This window comes from Diabrotica virgifera, chromosome 5, assembly GCF_917563875.1.
Source record: "Diabrotica virgifera virgifera chromosome 5, PGI_DIABVI_V3a".
NCBI lineage: Eukaryota > Metazoa > Arthropoda > Insecta > Coleoptera > Chrysomelidae > Diabrotica > Diabrotica virgifera.
The window spans coordinates 206,204,642-206,224,400 of NC_065447.1; the positions used below are offsets into that span (position 1 = coordinate 206,204,642).

At 32.6% G+C, this 19,759-nt stretch overlaps 2 protein-coding genes across 2 annotated transcripts in view; one reads left to right on the forward strand and one right to left on the reverse strand.

Annotated features, from left to right (window-relative positions):
* The window catches only part of LOC114336651 (mitochondrial enolase superfamily member 1-like), a 64,677-nt gene extending 55,708 nt beyond the window's left edge, over positions 1–8,969 (forward strand). The window contains exons 6-7 of the mRNA XM_050650530.1: positions 1,560–1,741; positions 8,782–8,969. Of these exons, the coding sequence (XP_050506487.1) occupies positions 1,560–1,741; positions 8,782–8,904 (305 nt within the window). The 3' untranslated portion in view covers positions 8,905–8,969. The remainder of the gene's footprint in view (positions 1–1,559; positions 1,742–8,781) is intronic.
* A 4,032-nt stretch (positions 8,970–13,001) lies between these two features.
* The window catches only part of LOC126884564 (WD repeat and HMG-box DNA-binding protein 1), a 108,039-nt gene continuing 101,281 nt past the window's right edge, over positions 13,002–19,759 (reverse strand). The window contains exons 13-15 of the mRNA XM_050650531.1: positions 15,022–15,105; positions 13,278–13,430; positions 13,002–13,221 (exon numbers count right to left, since the gene is read on the reverse strand). Of these exons, the coding sequence (XP_050506488.1) occupies positions 13,126–13,221; positions 13,278–13,430; positions 15,022–15,105 (333 nt within the window). The 3' untranslated portion in view covers positions 13,002–13,125. The remainder of the gene's footprint in view (positions 13,222–13,277; positions 13,431–15,021; positions 15,106–19,759) is intronic.

The window sequence follows — 19,759 nt, forward strand, 5'->3', positions numbered from 1 at the left end:
CGTTAGACTTAAGCCAGCTTAAAAGTGAACACCTACGACAAATAGTGCGAGAAGAAATAAATACCAGCCTCAGTGTAGCAAAAAGTCAAATCCGCAAAAAAGGCAACATAGATGAAAAACTTAAGTATATAAACACTATAATAAGAACTACGGGAAAGAAACACCTAACCAAATCTGCAAAGAAACATAAGGTGTGGATGACACCAGACATACTAGAACTAATGGATGAAAGACGTAAAATGAAGAATAATGCAGAAACATACAGAGAGGTTGATAAGAGCATAAAGCAAAGAATAAAGAAGGCCAAAGAATCATGGATTAAAGAACAATGTGTAGAAATGGAAGACTATGAAAGAAAGTATGACACATTCAATATAAACAAAAAAGTAAAAGAAATTACAGGAACCCAAAGAAGACATCAAATAAGTTTGCTTAAGAACAAAGACGGAAATATTATAGATTTAACAGAGAAAATTAATATATGGAGTGAATACATAAGAGAGATGTTTGAGAACAACAGAAATAACATTGTCCAGGTAAATGGCGAAACGGGCCCTGAAATCGTCATCAATACAACTTCGGGAGATAGTATCATACCTTTTTTCGTAAGGTCTGCGAAACTTTGGCAACAATGGTAATCTTTGACATTATCTAAGATCAATATTTTGACAATTATACTCATAGATGCGCTAAATGGAAGTAATAAAAAACAATTTTGTTATTAGTAAATACATATTTATAAAAATAAACCAAAATGGGTGAAAATTTTATGTTAACATAGGTATTTGCACGAAATAATAATAATAAATAATCATTTCGTTGTGAAGCGAAACAAGAGCCATCTTATTTTATTTAGTTCATATAGTACCTATATAACCATTAGTACCTATATAACTTTATATAGGTACTCGCATTAGAATTCGAAATATTTTTACGTAATATACTTACCTACCTACATATAACTAAAACTCACAATTAACAATAATCTATTTTTCAAATAGGCCAACAACAGTTCTATTACACAAAAATATAATAAATTAACTATAAATAAACACGACTTTCAAATGAAACAACAATAACGAATTCTTAAAAGAATACACTACTGCACTGAACAGATATCGATAAAGATAACAGAACAGATAAGAGAAAATCTGACGCAGGTTTTTCAAAATGACAGTGACAATTTCTCTATGTTGCCTAATTAGTTATTAGTTATAATATGTTCGATTTCTTGTTACAAATAAAAAAATTTTAGTAGGTCCAAAATTACACAAAATTTAGGCAAGGGATAAAAAAATGTATTCGAAGAAAGCGTATTTTTTTTGTTCTTCTTAATGGCGGAACAGGCTCGTTTTTTTAATATTGTATTTAATTACAGAGTAATTTCCACATATTAATCTGTACCGCCATTCTTTATTATATTAGGAATACGTGTGCCAAATATCTCGAAAAAATATTCAAAATTACAGCCGCAATCTTGGAATGCGTTTGTTGCTACCTGTTGATCGCTACTGTTTGCTCTTAATGGTTTGTACCTAAAAGCATTCGTTTTATTTCAGTAAAAGTATGTCCTCACGCTGGCGGTGTTGGTCTCTGCGAAATGGTACAACATCTACAAATGTGGGACTACGTCTCCCTGTCTGGAACCTCCGAAGGTAAATGGGTAGAATACGTCGATCAGCAGCACGAGCACTTTGTGCACCCAACCATAATTGAAAACGCCCATTATTTAGCTCCAAGGGTAAGTTTCTATATATCCTTTTTTCACAGAAAAAAAAACTAAAATAAGTATACAGGGTGTCCCGGAAAATAGTGCGTTTCTTTAAGGTATAGATAGAATACACAATTTAGAACAAAAAAGTCCAGTAGGTACCATTTTTTTCTAAAGTTAACCATTTCAAAAAAAAAGATTACATTGTTTTCCATATACCTGTATTTTAATGTTTAGAAATTGAAATAGCCTGGCAACATCGTACGCACTACGGAATAATAACAGATAATAAGAACTTGTTTGTGATTTTTGCAATACATATTTAAAATATGTAATCCAACCTAATAGTACTTATGTATTTGTTTTTTTTTGTAGTCCAGAAAGCCACTGCGCATCCGCTAGGAAAAATATTCTGATTCGGATTTTTTGCACAATCTTACTCAAAAAGGACTCCTTTTAACAAATTTGCATGTTGCCAGGACCAAAAGGTGATCAAAAATTTTTTAAACGTTTTTTTTTTTGTTTTTTTCCTAAAATTATTTTTTTTTGCATGGAAAAAAGTTTTTTTAGGTTTTTTGGATCATTCCAAACAGAAAAGGTCTTTAGTGACTTTTCTCTAAAGTTGATAGTTTTTGAACTATGTGAAAAACTTAAAATTTGAATGTTGCCAAGGTAGGTAGATATTCTTTAAACATCGATTGATAAAATCTCGAAAAGTTTTTTGCAATACAGTATTCAAAACTCCTTTGTTTTTTAATTTCTATCACGCGTGCGCGACACCGTTGCATGTGTATACAGTATGGTCCAAATGAAAGGAATAAATTCGTTATTTCGTAAACCGGCGACTTTAAGGAAAAAACCCGAAACAGGTTGATTTTTATTTTTAAGTTATGATATTGTGGCATATATGGCATACTAGTGACGTCATCCGTCTGGGCGTGATGACGTAATCGATAATTTTTTTAAATGAGAATAGCGGTCGTGTGGTAGCTGATTTGAAAGGTTCTTCAATTCTCTATTCAGTAAACATTTACATAATTATTTATTATAAAAAATTTTATTAAATTAAATTATTTGACAAAAAAAGAAGTAGAAGGACACCCTGTATAAATAATTATGTAACTGTTTACTTTACTGAATAGAGAATTGAAGAACCTTTCAAATGAGCTAGCACACGACCCCTATTCTCGTTTAAAAAAATCATCGATTACGTCATCACGCCCAGATGGATGACGTCACTAGTATACCATATATGCCACAATATCATAACTTAAAAATAAAAATCGACCTGTTTCGGGATTTTTCCTTAAAGTCGCCGGTTTACGAAATAACGAATTTATTCCTTTCATTTGCACCATACTGTCGGTGGAAAATAGTGTCGCGCACACTTGATTAGCAATTAAAAAACAAAGGAGTTTTGAATATTGTATTGCAAAAAACTCTTCGGGATTTCATCACTACCTACTTTGGCAACATTTAAATTTTCAGTTTTTCACATAGTTTTTGAGGGTTAAAAATGGCCGATTTCGCAATTTTTCAATTTTTAATCGCTTATATCGTCACTTGAAAGTCATAACGACGTAACTGCTTTTTTACTATTTTACAGGAGAGCAGTTTAAAGTTTTCTATGGTTACGTTTATGTTCAGATATCAAAAAGTATGAGTGATAAGTAAATGAAAATATGAATATAGATAGTTAAAGAGTTACTTTAATAGGTTTTATTGTTTTTTAGGCTTTACCTGCTTCCGGCTCCCCCCCACAGCCCCCCCAAAGCAGATACGTCGTTATGTGTTTTTGTCTTTGAACTTTTCTCAAACACTTACGCCAAAATATTACTTTGTTTTTTTTGTATTTGCTTTGAATCTTTTGTAGAAGGCTGTTTTTATTATATATTTGCTTAAATACTTCATTGGGGGTCATAAAGTAAACACTTAAAAATGGTGAATGTTTTTTTAATGAAATTCTAAACTTAGGAATGAAATAGTTCCACAACAAGGATCATTGTACTTTAAATGATAAAATAACCTTAAAAGTAATATTAATATTGTTAGAATAGTACACAATTTTTTTAAACCTAAAAAGAATATGATAAAGCCTAAAAAATTTAGTGTGAGGTTCCAAGAAGAGGTTAATCTTAAATTCAGTGTAATGTTTAGTTACAAATATTTAAAAACATGTACCTCTTTTCTCAAATTAAATAGTATAACATTACTCCACAAAAATTGCCTCAAAACTACAACTAATTACAAAACTTGACCTAAATAAAAGTTGGAACTTTGTTATGTAATAGTAACATGGATATAGAAGTTGCCATGATTGTTCAAACATAAAACTTAACACTGCAAAACTAGTGAACCACTAATGAATTTAAATGTATAAAACTTTATTAATTATAAAGAGGTAACAATAAAACTACTGAGATTCTAAAAAAGTATTTCATCACTTAAAAGTCAATGTAAAAATTAAAGATATAAAAACAATTATCATCTCATGTCTAAATAACATAAAAGTAAAACTTTTGTTACACTTTAAAATGTCAACAAGTGGTCACAAAATAACTACATTATCCTAATATACATTTTGAGGTCAAATTGATCACAGTTACTTTCTTAAATATTACATTTTGAGATCAATTCGATCACAGACACTCTCTTATTTATTTAGTCTAAGCAACATTTTGAGCTAATGCTCTGTGCAGTCTCTTTAAATGGGTTTCCTTAAGCATGGGGTAAATTCTTATAAAACAAAACATGTTCCTCATTTCGTACGATTGGAGTTTGTCTGAACAGAGCGATAACAGGTAGTCAAATTTTTCTTTTGGCAACACAACTTTTTTATTCTTCAGACTGTTCAGAAGTTTGGGTTTTGTCTTTGGTTCATCGGTTGTTCTTGGAAGGGTGATGCTTCTGTATAGTTAAGAGCAATGGCTTGTTTTGAAAAATATTTTTTCTGGCTCTTTCTTTAGCACCAAATACTCAACCATTCGTGGCCAGTTGACGCTGCTTCCTTCATCGTCTTGCCTCACACTTAGCACTCTTAGTTGTTTCGCTTTACCCATAAAATCTAGGAAGTCCTTAGATTCAAGACCAAAAACGTTATAGGGTTTTTCATACAGGCAAGTCTGATGGTAGTTGCGATCTGTGATGGAACGTACATGTTACCAGAAGCTGTCAGAGCAGTGTTGATTGCACTATGCACAGAATCCCCTTCGTTCTGTCCATGATATGGTTCAAATAATTTTAAGGATACCTTCAAAATGTTTTTGGAGGCAGAGACGAAGTCTAATGGCATTGTAGCCATACCTGAATTTTTGTTCTGGCCACTGCAGCCTTCTGAAAACAAAAACACTTCTTCAATACCCCTTTCATCTAATTCTTTTAAAAAGAGATAAACACAAGTCGAGATCTCTGAAGCACCACGTCTGCTTAGGCCTTCGTGCCAAAGATAGCAGTTACAGTCACTTGAAGACAAGTTATAGATGGTTAAGTTGAAATTTGCAAGTCGTCTATGATAAAATAACTGACTTTCATTTGACACTGGTAGGAGAATTTTGATATTTTTCTTTGAGTTCCTCCTTCTTTTTATCATCTCCAGTTCTGTAAACGATACACAAACTGTCTTTTTTTAAATGATAAAATCCCAGGTTAAGTTTGTTGAAAACATCTCTGTAAGTCGCAATACTGCAACGGATTCCTTGAGGCTCGTATTCTTCCAGGAACATAAAAAACATTTTTTTTATACTCAACTCAGGGTGCAAGTACTCTTTAGTGGAAGTAGTTCTGCAGTAGTGAGACTCCATCCTTGGAAATCTCTGTATGTGAGCTGTTATAGCTTCACGAATTTTCAAAACACTTTCTTTTAGTTTCTCAGATCGACCACCTCTTTTTTCATCTTTTAAAACACCTGTTTCCTTCTTTTTCTCAATTGCAGTGCGTACATTTCTCTCTGTAATTGATAAGGTGTTTAGGAACATTTTTCTACAAACAGAAATTTCGTGGTTTCCTTTCGGTAAATAATACTTAACTGTGTACTTCCTTCTTGACGATTTATTTGAAGTAGTTTTTCTTTTCGTTTCTGTTTGTTTTGCTGTTTGACCAAATCTTGCAATATATTCTCTTTTGATTTTTACGTAGATACGTCAGATTTGTAGATACGTCACAGTAGAAAATCGTGTAACATTGCTTTGTTTGGAAATACATAATGGCGTATCTTAACTTACGCCACTATGTCTTTTTAAAAAAAGGTCTATCACAAAATTCGTTTCGAGACATAATGGCGTAAGTCAAGATACGCCACTATGACTTTTCAAAAACCTAAAAATTCACAGTTACGTCACAGCATGAAATTGTAATATCACTGTAACAGGTAGAAATACAGATACGCCGATTAGACTTTTGGATAGAGCTCGCTGAGAACATTATGGATGCACTAAAAACTCAAAAAGCCAATTTTGGCAGTTACGCCGTTATGTCTTTCAAGCGACGATATGTCAAAAACTATCATTTTTAGAGAAAAGTCACTAAAGACCTTTTCTGTTTGGAATGATCCAAAAAACCTAAAAAAACTTTTTTCCATGCAAAAAAAAATAATTTTAGGAAAAAAACAAAAACAAAAACGTTTAAAAAATTTTTGACCACCTTTTGGTCCTGGCAACATGCAAATTTGTTAAAAGGAGTCCTTTTTGAGTAAGATTGTGCAAAAAATCCGAATTAGAATATTTTTCCTAGCGGATGCGCAGTGGCTTTCTGGACTATTGTTATTTGTTTACTATAATTATTATTTTTTAATGTATTGAAATACTTATTGCATAATTTTAAACGAATTATACATCTTTTAACATAAAACACATCTTTTAACTGCACTAGTATTATGTATTTAGTAAGCTTTAAATGCGTTGAATGCTGAGGGCTTTAACATAGCTTACAGTGGAAATTAAATACACCAGATTAAGTTGTACTAACTTGAAAATAACTATTACACCCAATAAATGTTCAAAGCAACTCACTTTCACGAACACATACATTCATACGAGAAATACCGGCAAAACGTTTTGAAAGAAATTTATAGTATGTCTCTATGGTCTAAGAGCTAGCAACGTTTTCGAGAAATCATTTTAAGACGGCTGATTCTTTCATATATTGTTCCCTATGCTTCCTCGAACACCGTACGGGCCTCTGGCTGCTGATACAGGTTGCGTTCATTACTGCGCAGCACACCTGTACAGGTAAACACAAAATCAGGGTGATTGATTAGTGTGAAAAAGCTTAGTAGATCCGCTATAGTAATAGATAGCAATAAAAGTTAATAACAAAAATTGTAGCTAACTTTGCGCTTCATATTACAAAATTAGTTAGAATGTTACAGGGTGTTCGATAACATAGTGGCAGACCAAACTTTTGTTTTTTTAAATGGAACACCCCATATTTTATTTTAAATTCGAAATCTTCTTAACTTGCCCATCACAAAAATATAAAGGTTTGTTATGTTATATAGGGTATTTACAAAGTTAGAACCAATGTTCTATGAAAGTCGTAATAAGTTCAGCTCCCTGTATAAATAAAAATAAGCACAACAGCAATAGTTTATTGGTGCCTTATTTTTTTGTTGATTGTCAAAATGTATAAAAATGGTTGATATTGCTAATTTTCTTTATATCGAATACAGTGTGAGTCAAAACGCAAGTACATTATTTTCACAGTAATTTTAAATAGAACACCCTAATTAACAACCTCTGAAAAATGAAAATATCTCGAAAACTGACAAATTTAGGCATAGGGAACATTATACAAAAATTAAAGTACGGTAATGACATTTTTCGATAGTAATATAAAATACAGGGTGTTCCATTTAAAATTTCTGATAAAAGAATGTACTTGCGTTTTGACTCACCCTGTATTCGATATAAGGAAAATTAGCAATATCAACAATTCTTAAAAATTTTCACAATCAACAAAAAATATGGCACCAATAAACCATCGCTGTTCTGCTTTTTTTATTTATACAGGGAGCTGAACTTGTTACAATTTTCATAAAAAATTGGTTATAACTTTGTAAAAGCACTATATAACATAACAAACCTTTATATTTTTGTGATGGGGAAGTTAAGAAGATTTCGAATATAAAATAAAATATAAGGTGTTACATTTAAAAAACATAAGTTTGGTCTGCCACTATATTATCGAACACCTTGTAACAATCTAACTAATTTCGTAATGTGAAGCTTGAAGTTGGCCACAATTTTTATTATTAATTTTATGGCTATCTATTACTATTATAGCGGATCTACTGAGCTTTATCACACTCATCAATCACCCTGTATTTTTAATTTAAATTATTTTAGGACGAAAAATATTTTTGTCATTACTTTTTAAACCACAGAAATGTCTGGCAATTACAGTTCATATTTCTAATAATGTTTAAAAAGTAATAACAAAAAAATTTTTCGTCTTACAGTAATTTTAAATTCGATATGTTTACCTGTACAAGTGTGCTGGGCAGTAATGAACGCAACCTGTATCAATAGCCAGATGGCCGGTACGGTGTTCGAGGAAGCATAGGGAACAATATATGAAAGAATCAGCCGTTTTAAAATGATTTTTTTCCGACGTTGCTAGCTCTTGGTCCACTAGTGATCTGCTATAAATAATCAACATAATAACATAATAGGTAATGAATTCACGATTCGAAAACATTTTAGGCATTGACACTAAACAGGATTCTTCCAAACTATCTGTTTACTAAACATGGAACTGTCTATTTATACGTTTAAATTTTCGTACCTCACAGAGTTGCCAGAATTAAATTTGCATACCAAAATGTATTTTAATTTTTTGGTCAAACGGTATCATTTAGAAAAAATATTATAAGAGTTTTTTGTTTTACATGGTGCTCTCTACCTATACCTTTAAGGAACGCACTATTTTCCGGGACACCCTGTATAAACGTGGCACTATGATACAAATCCGCTGTCAAAGTAAATAATAGATTTCTCAGTATACAATTTCATATAACTGTGATTTTGTATTTGTTAATTGTATCATGTTATACATTTTTGCTTTTTTTGTTTTAGGCTCCCGGTTATAACACAGAACTAAAGAAAGAAGCACTTGAAGGCTACGTTTACCCCAACGGAAAAGAATGGGAAAGCATGTTTGCCAAAGGAATATTCCATGATCCAAGAAAAGCACAATAAATTAAAAAGTACATTAGAAAATATTACTCTTCTGTTTTTATGAAGAAATAAACTATAAATAAATATTTTGTTGTTTTTTAATTCAATATGCAAAATATCTTTTTTTTTTCTAAATTTTGTTAAACCGTTAAAATCATTTTACAAAGATAGAACTTTTTAACTGCAAAAAAGTAGTTTTTCCTATTTTCTGCCATTCCGTCCGATGACACCGTTATAATGGCAGACACCCTGGAATCGCTACAAGAATTGCTAAATAGAATTAACGATTATTGCATTCGATACGGACTAAAAATAAACAAGAAAAAAACTAAATTTATGATTGTCTCAAAAACAGAACATAGAAATGAATGGTTAATGATAGAGCAAACCCAAATAGAAAAAGTAAAGACCAAATACAAATATCTGGGAACTTGGGTCGATGACAAAAATGACCAAAGCAAAGAAATTAAAGTCCGAATTGAAACTACAAGGCAAGCATTTATAAAAATGAAGACACTGCTTACAAACAAAGACCTTCAATTGCCTCTCAGATTGAGGGCTGTAAGATGCTACATATTTTCTATATTTCTATACGGAATGGAAGCTTGGACATTGAAGAGACAACACATAAGAAGAATAGAAGCCTTCGAAATGTGGTGTTACAGAAGAATATTGAAAATTCAGTGGGTTCAAAGGATTACCAATGTTGAAGTGCTACGACGTTTAAATAAGGAGTTAGAAATTATGAAGAGTATAAAAACTAGAAAACTGGAATATTTGGGTCACATTACCAGAGGAGAAAAATATGAGTTGCTGAGAATTATTATGCAAGGAAGGATCCAAGGAAGAAGAAGCATAGGAAGAAGACGCATCTCCTGGCTGGGGAACCTTAGAGAATGATTTAACTATAATTCATTACAACTATTCAGAGCAGCAGTGGCGACGCGTGACTTTTTCTAAAGTGTTACCAAAACCAGATATATCTGAGATTTGCATGAGAGTTTAATTAAATGGTAACAAATTAATTGGATGTTCTGTCCGACAAAACACATGGAAAGTTTTCGTAGTCTGACGTTCCAAATTTTCAACCTGCTCCACAATTAAAACTTCCCCTATTCCAGTGTTCCCATACATCAAAGTTTGTCCGACTAGACACCGTGAATTTTCAGCTTGCTATTAATCAACTTTTTTTGGTACGCGCGATCCAGGTCTATTATAGAAATATATGAAATACAGAAATAAAATTAAAAAATTGAACGCGTGATTTAAGAAATTATATAAAGTATCTACAAACTAAAAACATAGATATTTGTTGTTTTTAGGTAAAATATGTATTATATCACCTTTATACTTTATTAAAAAATCCAAATTGTATAATTAGTATACTAATCAGTACATTCATTTGTCATTTTTAGCCTAAAATATTAAATAATTTTTATTTTATTGATTATACACTACAATGTACTATATAATCAATATTATTATGTCATATAATAATATTGATGTTAATTAATATATTTCGACAAGTAATTAAAATCGATTGATATGATTAATTAGGATAAAAAGGTATAGATATGTTATCTGTATAGTAAGCAAGTACAGTACAAGTTATAAACTAATAATTAATAATGCATATTATGCAATAATCGAATCCAAAGGGCCGGTACGGTTAACTAACCGGAGTTTAATCGAGAAAATACCGGCCCTAAGAATAACAGACTTCATAAATGCAATTATAATTATTACCCATAATTATAATAATAATTAAAATTGCATTTATTAAGTCTGATATTCTTACGGTCGGTATTTTCTGTCACGATAGACTATTACTTTATGTCCCGATTAGCCAACCGGGACATAAAGTACCGGCCCTTACCTAGCGTAACCAAATTAAAATTTGGTAACACGAATACTAATCCACAGCGGCTTCAGAGCCATCGTGCCTGCAAAATTTTCAGAGACGATCCAGTCCTGACCGATACAAAGATCCTACCATCGTTGTCACTCACAGAAGTGATAACAGCACACGGGAACGGCGCGGCGTATTATAATAACGTGCAACCGATTTTACATAAACTCGCTGATATTTTCGTGCGTCTAGTTGGCTATTTAATGAATTAGGTAGATAATATTAACAAATATTTCTATTTTTAAAAAATATAAATGGAATTATTTCATAGTAGTCATAAAATATTTATTTGCAAATTTTAACTGTTACCAATGGTAACAATGGTTACATGGACGCTTCGCCAGTGCAGAGCAGCAGCCAACAAAGTGACCATAGCCATTCCGTCAGGTGGATTTTTTGTTAGACCTTTTTGTTATTTTGTACATTTGTTCACAGTATTCCATGATTAACAGTATCATGCGGCCGTAAGATCAATGAATACAACTCCGGTCTTTAATCCCTTTTGATATCCATCCTCGATGTGCTGGGTAAGATTAAGCATTTGGCTAGTACATGACCCTCCTGCTCTAAAGCCTGGAGACTGTTCCTCTATAAGGTTTTTTTCTTCTATGGATAGATTCTACTCAATATCAATCTTTCGTAGAGCTTGAATGCTGAACACAGGAGAGAGATAGGGCGGTAGCTTTCTATATCCTTCTCTGGTTTTAATATAGCTACCACTTTAGATTGTCACCATAGCCTATGCCCAACTTATTTAAAGTTTTTTCGGAGATACGTAGAAGAACGTAAGATAGGAAGTTATTGGTCACGGAAATCCCCGACTATTTACGAGTCGAAAGTACTAGAGCAAAACATTTCCGTTGTATCAATCCGCCCGACGGAAAGTTAAGTAAGATGAAATTAAACGGTCTACCACTTTGTAGTATTTCGAAACAAAATGTCAGATGTATCGTGCAATGACCTGAGAGCAAAACAAAAGGAAGATTTTACCATTCAGGTATTTAAAGGACTCAGGGAATCTCCCTGTCTTATTCAATTGCCAGCTTCAATTGGGTCAGTTAGTTCTTCATCTACTTTTACTTTGATTGTGTTGTTCTGGTAGATATTTTCGATCGTTTTAATTATTCCTACTGTTGTTCAACCTGATCATGGACGAAATAATAAAAAAAGTAAGAACAAAAAAAGGATACCAAATGGGAGAAGAACAACTTAAAATAATCTGCTATGCAGACGACGCAATACTAATCTCTCAAAGTGAAGATGGGTTACAACGTATGCTGCACGAATTTAATATAACCGCTAGAAAATTTAACATGTTAATTTCCCCAAAAAAGACTAAATGCATGGTTATAACAGCAGATCTAATAAGGTGTAAATTAGAGCTGGAGGGTCAAATAATAGAACAAGTCATGGAGTTTAAATATCTAGGCATCACACTATGCAGCTACGAAAAGCTCGAAACAGAAGTGGAAGATCAGGTGAATAAAGCAAACAGAGCCGCAGGTTGCCTGAATGAAACAATATGGAGAAATAAAAACATCGGAAAAGAAGTGAAAGTCAGAATTTACAAAAGTCATCAGACCAATAATGACATACGCGGCAGAAACACGACCTGATACAGAAAGGACAAAAAGAATGCTAGAAACAGCAGAGATGAAAACATTGCGAAAAATCGATGGTAAGACGCTGTGGGATAGAGCTAGAAGTGCAGATATACGAAGGAGATGCAAGGTGGACAACATTAATAACGGTGAAAAGCAGAAGAGTCGAATGGAACGACCACATAAGCCGAATGACAACAAATAGAGTAGTAAGGACGGCGAGAGACGGTTCCCCAATAGGAAAACGATCAGTGGGAAGACCACGAAAAAGATGGAATGACAACTTACTGGAGGCACATTGAAAAACAGACAGAGTAATGTTTATATAAAAAAAAAGAAGAAGACGGTATTTAAAGGATTTACTTTAGTAACGCCAACGTCCAGGAGATCGGGCACTTTATTTTTGACAGTACGTCCGTAAGTGTCTTGTTAAACAGTACATAACATTTTTGTCTATGACCATAATATAGTTGTCTAACGTTTGGAGTAATTAGTCGTGATATATCGTTGTTTTTATTTTATATACAAAAAACTTTGTATTATGACCTGTTGAACTCCCAAGTATTTGAGGAGGACATTAATAATAAAATTCCTTTTTATATAAAACATTTTAATTTTTAATTTTTGCGGAAAGTATTATTTATCTATTATACATAATTTTAGAGTTCTGTTTAATCTTACAAATAAAAAACATTCTTACACGTATAAAATAAAATAAATATTCTAAGAACCCTAAGAATTCTTTTTAAACTTAAACATATCCAATTTAATTTGTTTTCCTTTCTGTTTCTCAGTGCCAGAGCTATCAAGTTTTCTTTTTTCTTTACTCTAAAAAAGATGCTAGTAGTGTTAATTGCAAAATAATACGTGGATTAAATAGTTACCTCTGTATTTTTATTCCTATTCTCTTTGGTTTGTACTTCATACTCAATACCGGCAAATTTGTCAGTCAAGCTAAGGGGGTTGTTAGTTTTATCTTTCTGAGCTTGTAAACGTTTCAAGAAAGGATTTGCATTTGCTTCCATCTGTGCTACTTTCTACAAGAAATATAAAGTGTGCATAAATTACAAAAATATTTTTATCAATATTGTTTATCAAACAATCCTGCAATCATCATCATCATCATCAATGGCGTTACAACTCTTAGTGAGTCTTTGCCGTGTTTGCTATTGCCTTCCATGTTTGTCGGTCCTGTGCCACTAATTCCCATTGTCTCCAGATCTTCTTTGACTGCATCTTTCCACCTTTTTCTATAGACCTTCTTCCATCTGGCCTTTCCCAGAACACATTGTTTATAAGGCGATTGTCGTTACTGCATATCACAGGCCCTGCCCATCTGAGTCTATTGGCATTTATATACTCGACTAGATTTTCCTTTCGAATAGAGACTCTAACTCGTTATTGTATCTGCGCCTCCATTCGTTTGTCACGCTGTCTCTGCAAGGGCCATATATCATTCGAACGATTTTACGTTCCCACACCAGCAATTTATTTACTTCTATTTTTGTTAGCGTCCATGTTTCGCTTCCATACGCGACTGCTGGTAGTATTATGGTCTTATACATCTGGATATTTGTACCTCGTGAAAGAAGTTTTGACTTCATTAGATGTTGCATTGCAAAGAAAGATCTGTTTCCTGCCATTATTCGCGTTTCAACTTCTCGCTTTATTTTGTTGTCATTTGTGATTGTTGCTCCTAGATATTTAAATTCTTTAACCACTTCGAAGTTATAATGGTTTATAGTAATGTTTTGCCTTATTTGCCGTCGTTCTTGTTTTGAGACGACCATGTATTTTGTTTTGTCTTCATTGATTTTCAGGCCGATGTTTAATGCAGCTTCTTCAAAGTTCGAGAAAATATCCTTTTTCACGCTACGTCTTATTGTACGTTTTGTGTGATAGGACAAATCCTATACAATAAAATGTGGCGTGTAAACAGCAAAACGTACGTTTTGTCGAATCGAAAAATGTATAGGATTTGTTCTATCATACAAAACGTACAATAAGACGTAGCGTGAAAACAGCAAAACGTACGTCTTGTCGAATCAAAAAAATTAAATCCGCTTATTGACAAAACGTACGTTTTGTATGACCCACAAAACGTACAAGAAAACGTAGCGTGAAAACGGGCCTTAATGTTGATTGTGCCACTGCATCTACCTCATCGGCAAAAGCGAGTATGATTTTTGCTCCCCGAAAAAATGCTCCCTGCAAAAATCACCTGTGAGGATATAAATTTCATGACTCTCTATTATAAGTGCGCTCATAGGGGGGGGGGCGCACTATGGAGTCATAAATGATGATTTTTTGCAGGATAGTTGGATAAAAAGACTTATAATTCAATGGTAATATTGTTCGACAAATTTTTAAGGGTACCTACTCAGACGGACCAAAGTTTAGAAACCTCTATATTTACAAAACACCTCCTCCCGAAAATTTTCCGAAATAGAAAAGTTGTCCGACTCAACATGAATAACTGAATAAAAAAAAATCGCATGAGGGAGGTAATAAATTTTTTTTAAGTATGTGCCCAAGGTCTATGTATTAAAAAGAAGTTAAACAGAGAAATTTTTGAGGGTTAATTAATATTAAAATACTGGTAGTATAAATTTTTTTATAAATAAATACCTGAGTATCCACAACGGTTTCGTTGAAGGTATTGTCGAAGGTACTGTTACTTATACTTGTTTCGGTCTGAGGGGTTTGCACATCCTAAAACCAAATCAAAAGAAAATATTATAAACTACATACAGATGATCCCAAACCCTTTTTTTCAGTGCGTCATGATTTGTCGAATTCGCTCTAACACATTATGCTCGAAGTGACAGAAAAAAACGTACGTCCGTGATTATTATACATACAACTTCGAAAATTATGTATTCGTTGAAGGGTATTTCCATAGTAAAGCGACTTATACTTATACATGTATAATTGGCTGACAATTACAATACTCTACATAGGTAACCAATCCATGATGCGAATAAAGATAATTTGAAACAAAAGTAATCTATTGTGACTACTTCCACAATGTTAACGTATAAAATGATAATTATTATAATTCTAGGTTAGAAATTTTTTAACGACGTAAATATAAATATTTTATGTCATTGGTATATTCGGACATTCTACAGTGAATTCATAAAGTGTGGAAACGGTCTATTATCTCATGACTGAATTATTTTCAGAGTTAAAGCTTTGACAGGTCGATTTTTATTTTTAAATTATTTTTTGACGTATATCCCATAATAGTGACGTCATCGATTTGGGCGTGATGACGTCATCGATGTTTTTTTTAATGGGAATAGGGGTCGTGTGGTAGCTCATTTGAAAGGTGACTTAATTCTCTATTCAGTAATCTAAACATTAACATCATTATTTATACCGGGTGGCCAAAAAAATAATTTTTGAATTAAATTAATTGCCGCAAAAAAAGAATATATGTAATTTATTTAACTCAAAATACATTTTACTGCTGTCAGAAAAGAGAAAAAAATGTTTATTTGACAAATAAACATTGCTTTTCGCTTAAATTAAATGTTCAAACTACCAAGAGGTAGGTGTGTGGCTGTTTGACATTTAATTTAAGCGAAAAGCAATGTATACGTCAAAAAATCATAATTTAAAAATAAAAATCGACCTGTCGGAGTTTTAACTCTGAAAATAATTAAATCATGAAATGATAGACCGTTTCCACACTTTATGAATGCACATAGTAAAATTGTATTTTATATTTTTTTTTTCTTAAAATGTTTTATATATTAATATTCTGGCAAATATTTACATAAACATAAACATAAATGTTCTGACAACTATCAGATTTAACTAAAATGTCATGCAGCGATTCGCGACATTCTTAAAATCTTATATGACGTCAAAATTAATGACGCACTGAAAAAATGGTTTGGGATGCACCGTAGATTATATTTTTGTTAATTGTAACATAAACTCATTAAAAATTGGGGATGAAATTTGATTAAAATTGTGGTTTACTGCCACCAAAAATACTAAATTGCAGAAGGTAATGTTTTATAACTTGTTTAAAAACTGTTATAAATAAATAGATTGCCACTGAAAATTTTACAGTTTCAGCTTGTGAGTAAAAAATCGATGTTTTTCGACAAAAGTCACTCACCTGTTTGCCAACCTTAGTTACAAGATGACACGAGAAAAAGAATATTTGAAGCCTATAGAATCAAAACCTGCTAGATCAATTTTTTGAGATTTTTCAGGAGACTAAAAAACATTAAAAATGTAAATTTCCCAAAAAGTATACGGCATTTTTTAATTTAATCAAAGTGGTATCAATAAATGTCATAAAATGGCACAATAATTTGCTATAGAGTCATTTTCTGCATGCCCCTTACATCATCAGAAATTTGCACTTCTAGTTTGGACTAAGCAGATTTTGATTCTAGCCCACTTAATATTGCTCATTTTAAACTGCTTTTAGGCGCAATTACTGCACTAAAAGTAGGTATTGAACCATTTTGGTAAGAGAACATACAAACTATACAAGAAACAGAAGTATTTTATTGTTTTTAAAACTATGGACATAACAGGGTTTGATTATACAGAGTGAGTTTTATGTATGGAAACACTCAATTATCTCAAAAACGGCTTACACGATTTTTATAGATTTTGGTAGGTATGGATTTTCTAATGCGGCCGATATTATAGTGCTAATTACATTGTTGTCATATTTTCCGTTTTTCTGGAAATATAATGAACTTTCTTATTTCAAATGGAACACCCTGTATATTTTTTGTGTTTTGAAGTCCCTAAGAAATACTGATAATTTTTCATGTTATATTCCCTATACCTAAATACCATAATTTCGGAGTCATTGCTACATTTATTTAAAGAAAATTTAAACAAATTATAAAAATCTATTTTTTGACCCGGGTAAACTTTATTTTAGGTTGTTTGGATCATGGGGAACAAAAAGATCTGTTATAATTTTTCTCTAAAATTAATCGTTTCCGAGTTATAAACAATTTAAAACTAAACAAAAATCGAATAATGACGATTTTCAAGGTTCAAGAACACAAATAAACAATTTTATTTTTGAAACTGCGAAGTACCCAAATTCAACCTCAAGCCTTATTTTATCAGATACCGATAAGTAATTTAAGATTGTTTCATTTTAAAACATTGTAATTTTAAATGTTAATGCAGCTCGATCGCCCGTCCTCTCATATGCACTTCATTAAAAATTAAAAATCAATGTTTTAGAATAAAAAGAGACAAAAAATCTTATGGCAACTATCAGAAGAAGAGTTGGGCTTAAATGTAGGTACTTTATAATTTCAAAAATTATATTTTTTACTTGTGTTTTAGAACCTTAAAAATCGTCAATATTCGAATTTTTTTTCAGTTTTAAATTGTTGATTACTCGAAGACGATTAACTTTAGAGAAAAATTACAAAATACCTTTTTTGTTCGCAATGATCCAAAGAACTTAAAATAATATCCACCTGGGCCGAGAAAATTGATTTTTATAATTTGTTTAAATAAAAAAAAATTAAAAATAAATGTAGCAATAACTCCGAAATTATGGTATTTAGGTATAGGGACATAGGAGGTAGAAGAAGCACAGAGAGTTGGAGATTAATTAAAAATATGAGAACTAATAAGAAAAAAGACGTTATATCACCAATAACAACGGAAAAATGGGAAGAATATTTCAAAAAATTACTAACAGAACAAAGACAGAATTTGTTAACATAGAAGACAACACGATAGGTATACATATAAATTCATCACCATTACAAATAAGTAAATCAGAGATGGAAGAAATAACCAAATCCCTGAAAAATGGAAAATCCCCTGGTCCTGGTGACATCCCTGCAGAATTAGTGAAAGCCGGCACAGACAAACTTCAAGAACAGCTAAGAAAACTCTTCCAAGATTGCTTAAATGGTGCGGAATTACCAAAAGAATGGAAATTATCTATCATGTCAACAATCCACAAAAAGGGGAGCAAGGATCAATATCAAAATTACAGAGGAATTGCGGTAAACAGCACAATAAGTAGGATGCATGGGAAACTTATTAAGAACAAAATAGAAAATGACTATAGAGATTACGAAGCAGAGGAGCAAGCTGGCTTTAGAGCTGGGCGGTCCACAGTAGACCACCTGTACTCTATTACGCAAGTTATTGAGAAAAAAAAACAGCCGTCAATAACCAACATTAAACATGGTCTTATCAAAACAGTCCAAAGTCTGTATAATGGAACGACTACAAAAATTAAAACTGGATCAAGGATGTCTGAGGGATTTAAGGTCACGAAAGGATTGAAGCAGGGTTGTTGTATTTCGCCTACCCTTTTTAAAATTTATCTGGAACAAGCACTCAAGCTGTGGAAAAGAAAATGTAATGGCATGGGAATCTCTCTCAATGACGACACAACACTATACACTTTATGTTTCGCTGATGACCAAATTCTGATTGCTCAAGATCATGACGACTAAGTTACATGACGCGGAAGCTAATAGAAGAATATAACAAATGGGGCCTCAAAGTCAACATTAAGAAAACTGAAGCCATGTGTATTGGAGGAACAAAGCAGTCCATTACATCAGACGATGGGGTAGAAATTAAACACTGCGATGAATACAAATACCTGGGCATGAAGATAACTCAAGATGGAACACTCGATGCTGCTATAAAAGATAGAAACATACAGGGTAGAAAAGCCATCTCCATGATGAACGGCATTCTGTGGGACCAGACAATAACTAAAGCGAACAAACAGCTTATATACAATAGCATACTTAAAAGTATAATCACATATGGCAGTGAAGTTTGGCCACTGAAACAAAGAGCGCAGAAAATATTACTAGTAACAGAAATGGACTTCTGGAGAAGAGCAGCAGGCAAATCAAGAAGAGATCAGATACCGAACGAGAGAATACGAGAAATGATGGGAGTAACACATACAATAATTGATGACATAAAAACAAAACAACTGGTATGGTACGGCCATGTACAGAGAATGCCAGATGACAGGATCCCTAAATAGATTTTGGCATGGACACCACAAGGGAGAAGAAAAAGAGGAAGACCGAGAAGAAGCTGGAGGGAGGGAATTGAAAAAGAACTAGAGGAAAGAGAAATCCCTCCAGGTCTATGGTTAAACAGAGAAGAATGGCGGTTAGGAGTCGGAAGGCGTCGGAGAACACTGTAAACCGATAGTAGTAGTAGTAGGTATAGAGTAGGTATAGGGAATATACCATGAAAAATAATCAGCATTTCTTAAGGACTTCAAAAAGCAAAAAATATATAGGGTGTTCCATTTGAAATAAGAAAGTTCATTAGATTTGCAGAAAACCAGAAGATCTGACAACAATGTAATTAGCACTAT